Raw genomic sequence first — 12999 nt, 5'->3', positions numbered from 1 at the left:
GGACTGAGTAAGGGATTCGTAAAATTTATAATTCGATCCGATCGAGTCTAATCCGGTGAGTTTGGATTGGTTTTTTAAATCCGTGATTCGATTCTGAATTGAAAAATTAAAAATTCATAGTCCACGGATTGAATCCGAATTAAACCCTTCGGTTCCGAATTAGAACCAATCCGGACTGTATACAAATAGTCTATATTTATATTACATACTCTATCGCATAGTATCTTTTCTTATTCCATGTAAAACATAAACATAAACCCAAACCTAAACCTTCCTAGGACCTTCTTTTATTGCTTTTGTTTGTTGGTTTTTAGTTTTAATTTATAATGGTCTAAATATTTATAGTAGAACCAATTTTCTTATGATTGTTTAAATTCTAGAACAGTATGTCGCTATTGTGAGAAGATATGTTGCCATTGTGGAACTAATATGGTACTATGTTTATGTTTTTATGAGATTAAAATGTTTTATATTTTTTTGTTATTTAATTAAGTGAATCCGTGGTTATAAACCAATGTAATCCATGTTTAAATGGATTGGTTCCACGATTTAAACGGATTTGATTATTTTTAATTTTTGAGAAACTATAAATATCAGATTGGTTCTATTTTACCTCAATCCGGATCAATCCGGACCATGCATACCCCTAACTCTTTCAACAATTAAAATATTTCGTACCTAAAAAGTGATTTTATTCCTAATTTTTTATCGCCGGCTAGATCATTTCAGTGTTTTTTGTTTTTTGTTTTGTTTTTGTTTGTTTTTGGTTGCTTATAAATCCATGGAATTTTAACCATGATTGCATGCTGTGTTACCTTTTTACTACTGCTTTGGTTCAATTCCTGCAAAGTGCAATTCTTCAAGCTTTTATTGTTGACAATTCTAGAATTCAAATATAAGCTTTTCTACCATTTCCTTCATATGACCTTCATTTTCCTAGTATTTTGTTACATTATCAAACCTCATGATCTTTTTTGGCCACCAAAATTCCTCACAAAAGCATAAATTGCATTCATACATAGATTAGTTTTGTTGTGTTTATGAATGGGATTCCTAAACTCTGTGCACATATGTTGTTTGACAAAATGCCAATTTGAGTTGCGTGTTTATAAGGTTGAAGTATTGGGCTTCTAAACGGCCAAACACTTGAAAACCAGATAGATTTAAAAGTTTTATTTTTTTTAATTTTAATGTTGAAACAAATGGATCGATGTGTGCATTCATATGCATTATTGCATGACACATTGTGCACTAATCAATCAATCAATTTGCTGAATTTTACTCATATCTAACATACTTGTTTTTGCTGCAACTGCGTTCATCAGATATGGTGATCATGTGGGAATGTATAGGACACACCTCTTTGGTTATCCAGCTGTGATTTTATGCTCACCATCGATTATCAAATTTGTGTTACAGTCAAGCCACCTCTTCCCTTATACATGGCCGAACAGTGAGCTGGTAGGTTACAATTCTCTTACAGCAGCTCAAGGCGAGCGACATTCCATGCTTAGAAGATTTGTGTCTGTTTCGATTAGCCAGCCTTCCGCTCTTAACCGAACTTCACTTCTTGTCCAACCACGTATGGTGGATTCTCTTCGTTCATGGGCTGAGAAAGGCACCATTATAGCATTTGATGAAGTCAAGAGGGTAAGTGATAAATAACATGACTAGACTGAATTCTAATTTGTTGATCTGCGACAAGCCTGTTTTGCATAGTCACAAAATAAACTTGTTCATTTTCATGGTACACTGTTTTGTGGGCTTGCTTAAAGGGGTCAGAGCACAACCAATCAAGTTGCCTGGGACTGCTTATCACTTTGCTCTTCAGGTTTAATCAATCAAAATAAACTTGTTCATTTTCAAACATTTTAAATAGGATTATAAGGTTAATTGAATTTGAGTGCGAAACGTGATTACTACTAGTGAATTGTGTGCAAATAATTATATATTTATTTTTACAGTCTCGCAAGAAGCTTCTGGTCATATTTAGGACAGAGGTCGAGAAGAGAAGGCAGAATCCAGAAGGAAGTAAGACAAGAGATGATTTGTTGGATGGGTTGATGGAGATAGAGGATGGGGCGGGAAACAAATTACGTGATGAAGAAGTGATCGATTCCATTATTGGTCTTGTTGTTGCAGGCTATGAACCCACTGCTCTTGCATCGATGTGGGCTATCTATTACCTTGCCAAGTTCCCCAAGGTTCTTCAAAAGCTTCGGGTAATACTATTAACCCTCTTTATACATAATCTCAAAAGGGCAAGCCTTAAAAATTCCTAATTGGAATCTGTACTATCAATGTGATTGGCAGGAGGAAAATATGGCTGTAAGCGCGAAGAAGAACGGGGAATTTATCACAGGCAGTGATGTTTCTGAAATGAAATACACAAACAAGGTTTTTTTTTGCCAAGTTTGATTGAACTTGTCACTGTCTCAGTAAAGAGCAATGATGGGTTTTATTATATCCTGTGTGCTGTGTTTTTTCTTTCATTTTCTTGATAATAGATGAAGAAAATAATAGAAGAAAAACCAGCTTCAAATAATTTCGTGTAGTTGCCCAAGCTGAATCATTTATGCATTTGTCACCTTTCATATTGGTGGTGGAAGAAACTTTGAGACTCGCAAACATTTCACCCTTCCTTTTTTGCTCAGGTGACGAAGAAGTTGAATTTCAAGGTATGCAGCTAAATTTTGTAAGATTGTACACATGAAATTGTCGAGAATTAGTGATCATAATAAAGACTTGCAGGTTACATAATCCCAAAAGGCTGGAAATTGTTATTGTGGCTTCGATACAATCACAGTAATTCAGAATACTTCATGGATCCCTTGTGCTTCAATCCAGATAGATGGAATGTAAGCTCGCAATAAGGCATTGCTTTTGTTTTTGTCTATCATCTCAGAAGTTTTATGTCTTTGCTTTGTTAGTACATAGTCTTCCAAAACTAGATTACTCAATTCCTAGAGGCAAGAAAAGTGTTTCAAATATTTTACTCAGATCGCTATTCCTATTGAATGTGAACATATTTATTTTGCTAGAAACCGGCAAAACCTGGTACATTCCAAGTTTTTGGTGGGGGTTCAAGGAGTTGTGTTGGAAATATGCTCTCTCAGACTGAACTTGCAATATTTCTGCACCATTTGGTTGTCGGCTACAAGTAAGTGAAAATTTTAATGGCTTGAAGGCTTGTAAGTATTTGGGCTTCAATGGAATTTGCATAATTCTAAACTATGTTCTGTTTTTCCATTTTTCTTTTTGGTTTTTGGTGAATTTTCAGGTGGGAACTAATAAATCCAGATGCCAAGATTGATTATCTTCCTCACCCTAAACCAATTGATCGGGTTAAGATTGCCTTTAGCAAAATTTAGAACTACTTCATCATTGTTTTGGTTCCATGTATTTGTAGGCCTTATGAGCCAATCTGCTTTGTATCCTGTATGACAGTTCAACAGTGGTGTGCTAATTTGTATGGAAAACACTGGTGTAATAAAGGCCTCATGAGCCACGTTTGTATGGCTTGTGTTTTTATATATTTCTTTCTCTTTTTTTTTCTTTCTTTTTTTCGTAACATTTTAAAGAACAACGTGTAGATTTTTCTACAGAAATTTGGTCAAAAAGTCCTTCGAAACAGGTTTATAATAGGACACTTCACCAAATTTAAATGATGAAATCCCTTGGTTCAGTTTTTTTTAGGAGCTAAAGGATACATATTTTTCATGTGTTATAATTATGGATGATTTGGTCCTGTCTTATATTTCTTCTTATTTTGTTCAAAAAAAGCATCAAGCAATTTGTTGTTTTCTAGAAAGAGAAAGAAACGGAGAGATAGACAAGGGTAAATATGGTCTTCGCCTCTCACCACCGTCATCGCCCTTGATCATTGTCGATTTGGTCATTGTCCATCAACACTTTAATGTTTACTAGTGAGGTAGCTGCAAGCAAGGCATGCAACTTAATGCCAGTTACAAAATACAATAGTTTTTTTCTTGTAATAGTTTATTTTGTTAAATAATCATTTGATGTCTGTTTTTTTGCTTTTTTTATTTATTTATTTTTATATTCTATTTAAAAGTACAAGGCTAAAGACGGTGAATAGTAATATGCAAGAATATATAGAGAAGTTCAAATTGCGATTAAACTTTACAGAAATTGTTTGATCGTGTACCAAGATGGTTCAATATAGAGTCGTTTATGATGGTATTCAGTGTCTCAATTGGGGCAAGATTTTCAGCCGTGTTAGTAGTTGAAAGGAAACTCTTTGTTACCATTTGGGGTTTCATCCATCATTGCTCTTGACATACAATTCACATAAATAATCATCCTGGAGCTGAAAACAAATTCATGAGATTAAACTCAATGAAAATAAATTCATGAGATTACATTCTACATTTAACTCAATGAAGTAAGAGTATACAAAACTAAATTAAGGGAGAAACATAACTGTATCCAAAGGTGGTGGTTGAACCACAACATGCAGGACTGTTTCCAGTACTTTTCCAACAGTAATTAGCTTACACTGTCATTAACTATTCTCTTTCTCTGATCAAAATGTTTCCAACAATAATTAGCTTATACCGTCCTTCAACTATTCTCTTTCTCTGCAACGATTTTTGGATGAGTAAAACAATAAATCTAAAATAGTTACAATGACTGGTGGAAACTCTATAAATGAATTATACAATTCAAATGAAAGTGCACAACACATGGCAAGGAATGACATAAGAAAATAACAAGCAAGCATATTCATGTAAACTACAGAGACTTGAATCTAATATTGAAAGTTTGAATTTACTTACAAAAAAGAAAACATTATAATACTTTATTATTACTTTTCATTAATTTGGTTAATTAAAGCAATTTGTAGTTTATTCAAATTTGTGAGCTCTTGTTAGGTTTAAAAATAGAGAATTCACAAGCAATCCAAGAAAGAGACGAGCAATGATATCTGGAACATAACATAGAAAATATGAAGTAGAGGGGGAAGAAAAAAATGTAGTAGAAGAGAAAAAAAACCAGAATTATTTGGAAGAAGAGGTGGAGAAAAAGAAAGGGGAGAAATAAAGAAAAAGATAAATGGAAAAAAAAAAAAAAAAAAAAAAGAAAAAAGACGAACCCAACAGAATGAACAATCAAGCAATTCAAGCTGAACTACAGAGCAGTAGATCAGAGATGAAGAAGAGAGGAGAAAAACTAACCCAACAACATGAAGATAAAAAAGAGAAAAAGAACTGGAAAAGGAAGAGCTAATGACTAGCTGAGAGGAGAGAGGAAAAACAAGAAGCAATGTGAAAAGAAACAACAATAGTTGAAATTAGGAGCTCTTTCAACAGAGAGAAACTTCGGCTTCTTCGATTTGCTTCAAATTGGGACTCCTAGTTGAAATGTTTATGAAATGGGCTTTGGTCATTTGATGAATATAGCTGTGTTTAAATAAAAATTTTCAAATAAGTAATCTACATATATAAATCAATTTCAAATTTTATGTTTCTGAACCATAAAAGTCATGCAATGTATAAAGTAATGAATTAAATGTTCAGGGTATTTTTAATCTAGAATCCATACTTTGGAGATAGATTCTAAGTTCTTGCTTTCACAAGCTCTCAAACCTTGAGCATCCAAAAAGCTCTACTTGGGGACTATACAACTGCAACCAATAAACATTTGGTAAAACATTTCTCAAACAAGGAATATGCATATATAAATCAATTTTAAATCTTATGTTTCTTAGTGTAAGAGTACATGCAGTGTATAAAAAAACCATGAGCATCCAAAAAGCTGTACCTGGAGACATTGCAGCCAAAAGAAAATAAACAAATGCTTCAATTAAACACGAGATATATCCACCAAAAAAAAACACAAGAGATAAAAGTGGGTTAAAAGAAATGAAATTAGAAAGCATCAACTAGTATTCGATGAAAATTTCCAGTATTCAACCATTCAAAAGTGAAAATTGGTAATGCATTGAACTCGACTATATAGCAGATGCACAAAAGATTTGGGAGGAAGATAATATATAGAGAAAAATGGCAAATTTTAAAATAGTTTAGGAACTAAAAGAAAAACATGTGTTTCAATTGAACTCGAGTAATGTTTTATTTTATTTTTTTCCTAAAAAGAAATAAATAAAATAAACTAACTGTTTAGATATAATCTTAGACTGTGATTTGGATTTGGATAGAGATTCGAAAAAGGCAAACGAAAAGGAAAAGATAAGGTAAATGTGAATGAAATATAAGCTAAATTTTTTCTCCATCCCTCTGAGAATCAACAGCAAATTAACGTCCCTTTGATTCGCTAGTTTTGGAATGGTTAATGTGGGGATATATTTTCTGAATACCAACACGTGGCATGGTGACGCCGACGTGTCAGCCGAGGTGCCACGTGTCGTGGTAGTTAAGCCGAGAAGATCTCGGAGTTGCCGAGGTTATTCCCGAAGATATCGGAATCCGAGATAAGCAGATAAGGGACAAGAGTCCTAAGGCAAAGAGGGGAGTTAACCAAGATAAGGATAAAGCTCTTAGGGAGTTTATCTTTATCTCTTAAAGAGTCCAAAGTAAGCACTAAAATTGGAGTTCATAGAAGTCATACTTTTAGTGGGACTTGGATTGAGTATATTATAAAAGAGAGGCACCCACGTGGGTCTAAGGTATGCAATTTATGTTTTGAGTATTAAGTTCTGCACTTGATTATCTTTGAGAGATATACTGACTTGATCGTCGGAGTGCCCCCGGGTGGAGAAACCACCGCCAGAGCCTTTTCTTTCTGTTTCAGGTTGCTGAAGCCATCTATTCTGCCTGTGCTCTCCAGTTGATCACTAAGCAGGCAGTGTGGTCAGATTTTTACCCACACAATTTGGCGCCGTCTGTGGGAACGAAGGAAGAATAGATGGCCAGTAACGGACAGCAGGAAAATTTTGGGGATGACGCTCCCGCTGGGAATGGCAGACCAATTGACCTTGACATTGAAGGAGACAACCACAATACGGAAGCCCGCGACCAGGGTCACAAAGAGAACGACGTCACCCCGGAAGGCGACACGTCAAAAAGGACAAACCAAGGAAAGTACTACAATGAAGATAACCTCCAGGTATGGAGGGACAGATGCCTACGGAGGGATGAGGAAGTAAAAGAATTGGCGAACAAGCTGGCAGACCTTCAATCGGTCGTCAACTTCATGATGCAAAATAATGTTATGCAGCCACCATACCCGCTACAAGATACGCTGATGCCAGCAACCAACGCCCAGAGGGGCGGAAGAAAAACAATCCCCGACGTCCCTCAGCATACCAGGAGCGGAAGGCATTCTCACCGGCCTTCCAGGGAAGTCGGACGAGAAGAACCGAGGCAAGAGGAGTCCCGAAGGACGCACCACACGAAGAATCCAGAGCCCAAAGAACATCGGCATGTTCAAAAGCAAGCACTCTGCTTTGACACAACCCATGGAGAAAGATCCAAACGGACCCACCATGAGGACGAAAGCAGTGTACCAAAAAGACTAAAATCCAAAAACAGCCGAGCTCCAGGGAGGAGCAAAGAAGACCTGAGGGACTACCTCAAAAGGAGGCAGCAGAATGCTGAAGCCGAGGTAAACTCCCCAGTAAAACCAAAGACAGCCTTCTCGGTGGAACTGGACAAATTCGAACCACCAAAGAGATTCAGCATGCCGAGGTTCCAAATTTATGATGGCAAGTCAGATCCAAACTTTCATGTTGGACTATACTTGAATTCAATGGCGTTATATAGCGGGAACGAGCCGTTGCTCTGCAAAGTATTCCCCTCATCCTTTGGGGAAATTGCATCTGATTAGTTCCATAAATTACCAAAGGGAAGCATAAAGACATGGGAAGGCCTGGCCGAGATGTTTGTGGCCAGGTTCGTGACCAACAAGCTGCAACCCTTGAGGGTTGATGCTTTGATGGCTCTAAGAATCACCAAGGAAAAAGGCCTTAGGGCCTATGCGAAGAGATACTACGAGGTGTTCAACCGAATACCCGAATGCAACCAAGAGGTAGCGGTCGTGTCTTTCAAAAACGGCCTGAAGGATGACTGCCCGCTACGGAAGTCTTTGGCAAAAACATTACCAAAAAGCATGGAGGAACTCATGGCAAGGATCGAGAAGTATGCCAGAGCCGAAGAAGATACATTGGGAAACAAAGAGATAAAGCAAGAAAAGGGAAACGGCTCGCCGAAGCGAAGCCGAAGCAACACTGGACCGACCAAACAAGAAACAAAGTTGAGAAATAAACAGGCGGTAACAACGGTATTCCGGATCCCAATCCATAAAGTCTTAGATCGGATTCGAAATCAACCTTATTTCAGGGCTCCGGCAAGAGCACCGGGGGAATTCATGGGAAGGAACGTTGGTAGGCGTTGTGCCTACCACAATGAAGAAGGACACCCAACTCAAGGTTGCAGAGCCTTAAAAGCACACTTGGAAGACCTGGTAAGACAAGGCCTTCTGAGGGACCTGGTCGATGAGGCCAGAACAAGGGAAGAACAGGCAAGGTTGCCTCAAGCACCAGCAGCACCCCCTCCCCCAGCACAGCTACCACAAGTAGGAGAACCGAGGGTGGTTAATGTGATCCACTCAAGGGTCAACGAAAACGACGTCAGAGGAGAGACCCAGAGGGTAAGACATTTACAGCATATCTACCAAGTCGGGGAAAAGAGACATCGGCCAGAAGAATGCCAAGGGCCGATGATAGCCTTTACTGAAGCCGACCTGGAATTGGTCCAACATCCGCATAATGATGCCTTGGTAGTATCCCTCCAGGTTGGGGAGTGCCAAGTAAAACGCATCCTAATAGATCAAGGCAGCTCCTGTGACATCATGTATGTCAGATGTTACAAGGAGCTAGGCCTTCACCCTGATGACTTAGAACAATCCAGCGGCCCGATGGTCGGCTTTAATGGAACGCCGACATGGCCACTGGGTGCAACAAGCTTAGAGGTACAAGCCGGCACTAAGAAGATCAGGACGGAATTCTTGGTAATTGACACGCCCTCACCATACAACATCATCTTGGGAAGGTCGTGGTTGCATGCAATGGGGGCAGTTCCCTCAACGTTGCATCAACTACTCCGGTTCCCAACAGAGCATGGGATTGAAGAAGTCAGAGGGGATCAACTACAAGCAAAAAATTGCTCCATGACAGCAATGAAATCCACCTGTAGTATACGAGAGCCAAGAAACGCAGAAGTTGAAGATGAGGACATGGAGGTCCTAGAAGACGTCGGGAAGGAACCAGCCGAAAAAAGCGAAGAGGCGCTAAAAAAAGTTTTCATCCAAGAGGACGACGAAGAGCGTTTCTTTCTTCTCGGCTCAGGCTTAGCTAGAGAAGGAGAGAAAGAACTGGAAGATTTCTTAAGGGCAAACATAGAGGTGTTCGCCTGGACACCTTATGAAATGCCAGGCATTGACCCCGAGGTCACTTGCCACAAACTGAATGTCGACAGATCGGCAAAACCTGTGATCCAACGAGCCAGAAGACCGACGTTGATGCACGTCGAAGCAGTAGAAGAAGAGGTAGACAGACTCCTGGAGGCCAGGGCCATCCGAGAAGTTCAGTACCCAACATGGCTGTCCAACACAGTAGTAGTAAAAAAGAAGAATGGCAAATGGAGGGTTTGTGTAGACTTTACCAGCCTCAACAAAGCTTGCCCCAAAGACAGCTTTCCTCTGCCCAAAATCGACCAACTGGTAGACGCCACTTCAGGACATGAAAGGATGAGTTTTCTGGATGCATACAGAGGGTACCACCAGATTGCCATGTACCCTCCAGACGAGGAGAAACCGCGTTCATCACCCCTAAAGGCTTGTACTGTTACAAGGTAATGCCTTTTGGGTTGAAAAACGCAGGAGCAACCTATCAGAGGTTAGTAACAAAGATGTTTAAGCACCTGATTGGCAAAACAGTAGAAGTCTACATCGACGATATGGTCGTAAAGACAAGGGAATCAAAGGGTCATCTTACCGACCTAAAAGAGGTCTTCCACATACTCAAAAGATATCGGCTCCGACTCAACGCCTCAAAATGCGCCTTTGGGGTTGGATCAGGTAAATTTTTAGGATATCTGGTAACAAGAAAGGGCATTGAGGCCAGCTCAGAGCAAATCAAGGCCATCCTGGACTTATAGAGCCCGACATCGGCAAAGCAAGTTCAAGTGCTTACTGGAAGGGCCGCAGCCCTAAACAGATTCATCAGCAGAAGCTCAGATAAGTGCAGACCCTTCTTCAACCTGGTGAAAAAAGCCACGGATTTCCTATGGACAGAGGAATGTGAAGCCGACGTAACCGACCTAAAAAAGTACTTGACCACAACTCCGGTTCTTTCCAACCCAGTACCAGGGGAGGAACTGTTTTTGTACTTAGCAGTCTCAGAACACGCAGTCAGTGCAGTGCTAATCCGAGAGGAAAAATGAGAACAAAAAGCTGTTTATTATGTAAGTAAAACTTTGGCCGACGCAGAAACAAGATACCTACCACTAGAAAAATTAATGCTAGCCTTGGTAATGGCTTCAAAGAAATTGAGCCATTACTTTCAGGCACACAAGATTGTGGTCCTAACAGAGCACCCACTGAAGTCCTTGTTGCAACAAGGAGACTTAACAGGAAGGATAGCAAAATGAGCAGTAACACTGGGCCAGTTTGACCTGGAGTTTAGACCGAGAACAGCAATAAAGGGCCAAGTTTTGGCCGACTTCGTCGTAGAACTCACACCTGAAGCCATCACACCTCGGGCTCCGTCGAGCCAAGATGAGCATTGCCCCAACAAGAAAAAAGAATCCCAGTCAAAGACAAAAAAACAAGAGAAAGAGAAGCTCAGACCCTGCAGCATCTACATTGGCGATTCATTCAGACTATTCGTCGATGGAAGTTCAAACCGCCAGGGAGCAGGGGCAGGAGTACTGCTGATATCTCCAGATGGAGAAATAGTAGAACAGTCCATCCGTCTGGGGTTCAAAGCCTCCAACAATAAAGCAGAATATGAAGCATTAATTGCAGTGCTAAAGCTAGCAGCAGCAGTAGAGGCAGACGAGGTAATTGTTTTTTGTGATTCACAACTCATTGTTAACCAGTCAACAGGAGAATTTGCAGCTAGAGACGAAAGAATGTCGGCATATGCAAAGGAAGTCATCCGACTGGCAGCCCTATTTCAGAACTGCAGGTTACTCCAAGTTAGCCGAGATGACAACACCCACGCCGACGCGTTGGCTAACCTGGCCAGTTCAATTCAAACTGGAAGTACAAGGACAATTATGATCGATTACATGTCGGCCCCAAGCATTGATAAACGAGCACCGAACAAGAAACAATGTGCGTAGACTTGGGACCAAGCTGGATGGATGCAATCATTGCATTCCTAAAAGAGGGGAAGCTGCCAGAAAATCATAAGGAAGCACATAAAATCAGACTGAAGTCGGCCAGATTCAGCCTAACAGCAGAAGGCCATCTCTACAGAAGGTCCTTCACTGGACCGCTTTTAAAGTGCGTACACCCTTTGCAGGTTGAAGATTTTCTTTATGAAATCCATGAAGGAATTTGAGGAAGCCATGCTGGGGGCAGATCATTAGCCCACAGGGCCATTACCCAGGGGTATTGGTGGCCCTACATGTAGAAGGATGCGGAAGCCTATGTGAAGAAGTGCGAACAATGCCAAAGGTTTGCACCTTTGATACATCAGCCAGCTGCTGACCTAAACCCAGTATCCAGCCCTTGGCCGTTTGCCCAATGGGGCATGGATCTGGTTGGACAACTGCCCCAGGCAACTGGACAGAGAAAATACTTGTTGGTAGCAACAGACTACTTTACAAAATGGATAGAGGCAGAACCTCTTGCCAAAATCCGAGATGTGGACGTCAAGAATTTTATATGGAAAAACATTATCACCAGATTTGGGATTCCAAGAGCAATAGTTGCCGACAACGGAACACAGTTTGACAGCAAACTCATCAAGAACTTTTGTGCAAAATTCAAGATCAAGAATTATTTCTCAACACCAAGTTTCCCCCAAAGCAATGGGCAAGCAGAGGCATCCAACAAAGTAATTCTGGATGGAATAAAGAAAAGGCTGTAGGCAGCAAAAGGAAAATGGGTAGACGAATTGCCCAATGTACTTTGGGCATATCGGACTACGCCGAGAAGATCAACAGGAGAATCCCCCTTTGCCATGGCTTATGGCACAGAAGCAGTCATCCCATTGGAGATCGGCATCCCAGGGATCAGAACCCAGGGAGTAGAGAATGGCACCAATGACGTACTCTTAGCCCGAGATCTGGATTTATTAGAAGAACGAAAAGAGAAAGCTGCCATTCAGCTTGCAGTATACCAGCAACAGCTTGCCAGAGCCTACAACAAGAAGGTCAATCCAAGAGATTTTCAAGTTGGCGACCTAGTCCTGAGAAAAGTCGTCGGAAACAAGAAGAACCCCAGGGAAGGCAAGCTTGGCCCAAACTGGAAAGGACCCTACAGAATTACTTCAATATTAGGCAATGGAGCATATCGGCTTGAGGACAATGAGGGCAAAGCACTGCCCAGACCTTGGAATACTTGTAATTTGAAATTTTTCTATCATTAGATGTACATCATATTTCGGCCGATATCATCAATAAAGTCCTTTCAGAATTCTCTCAACACACATGATTAAGAAAGTTATGCATTGATATTTATTGAAGACATAATTAATGTGAACCCAAGTCAAACTCAGGTTCACATTGGGGGCAAAGAAAAAGCCGAAATTATTCCTTAATTCACTTGTTGAAATTTGTAGCGATTTACAAGTTGGAATTAAGCTGATTCCTTATCTTTACTTGTTGAAATTTGTAGCAATTTACAAGTTGAAGTTAAGCCGATATTATTCCTTAATTCACTTGTTGAAATTTGTAGCAATTTACAAGTTGGAATTAAGCTGATTCCTTATCTTCACTTGTTGAAATTTGTAGCAATTTACAAGTTGAAGTTAAGCCGAGGTTATTCCTTAATTCACTTGTTGAAATT

General features: G+C 39.9%; 1 protein-coding gene across 3 annotated transcripts; it reads left to right on the top strand.

The window, feature by feature from the left end:
- Positions 1-593: 593 nt before the first annotated feature.
- LOC145812712 (abscisic acid 8'-hydroxylase 3-like) lies at positions 594-3533 on the top strand. Of its 3 annotated transcripts, none has more exons than XM_082907760.1 (8): positions 594-1650; positions 1965-2031; positions 2143-2222; positions 2314-2399; positions 2602-2678; positions 2752-2858; positions 3042-3160; positions 3281-3533. In XM_082907760.1, exons 1-8 carry the CDS (start codon positions 1345-1347, stop codon positions 3369-3371), a joined length of 933 nt encoding a protein of 310 aa, XP_082763886.1. In that variant the 5' UTR covers positions 594-1344; the 3' UTR covers positions 3372-3533. The 3 variants fall into 3 exon arrangements, with proteins under 3 accessions (XP_082763886.1, XP_082763885.1, XP_082763887.1); XM_082907761.1 differs by having other exon boundaries at positions 1522-1831; XM_082907759.1 differs by having other exon boundaries at positions 602-1650; positions 1965-2222.
- The last annotated feature ends 9466 nt before the right edge of the window (positions 3534-12999 follow it).

The sequence above is a fragment of the Camellia sinensis genome, chromosome 15 (assembly GCF_055761805.1).
Source record: "Camellia sinensis isolate YWXY chromosome 15, ASM5576180v1, whole genome shotgun sequence".
In the NCBI taxonomy this organism is placed as follows: domain Eukaryota; kingdom Viridiplantae; phylum Streptophyta; class Magnoliopsida; order Ericales; family Theaceae; genus Camellia; species Camellia sinensis.
This window is presented reverse-complemented; position numbering and strand designations above follow the sequence as displayed.

Excerpts from the sequence above, each read along its gene's own strand:
- LOC145812712 (XM_082907759.1), top strand. The coding sequence starts at position 1,345 with ATGTATAGGACACACCTCTTTGGTTATCCAGCTGTGATTTTATGCTCA. Across the intron at positions 2,679-2,751 it reads CGAAGAAGTTGAATTTCAAG|GTTACATAATCCCAAAAGGC; the intron begins GTATGCAGCTAA and ends AAAGACTTGCAG. Across the intron at positions 3,161-3,280 it reads CATTTGGTTGTCGGCTACAA|GTGGGAACTAATAAATCCAG; the intron begins GTAAGTGAAAAT and ends GTGAATTTTCAG.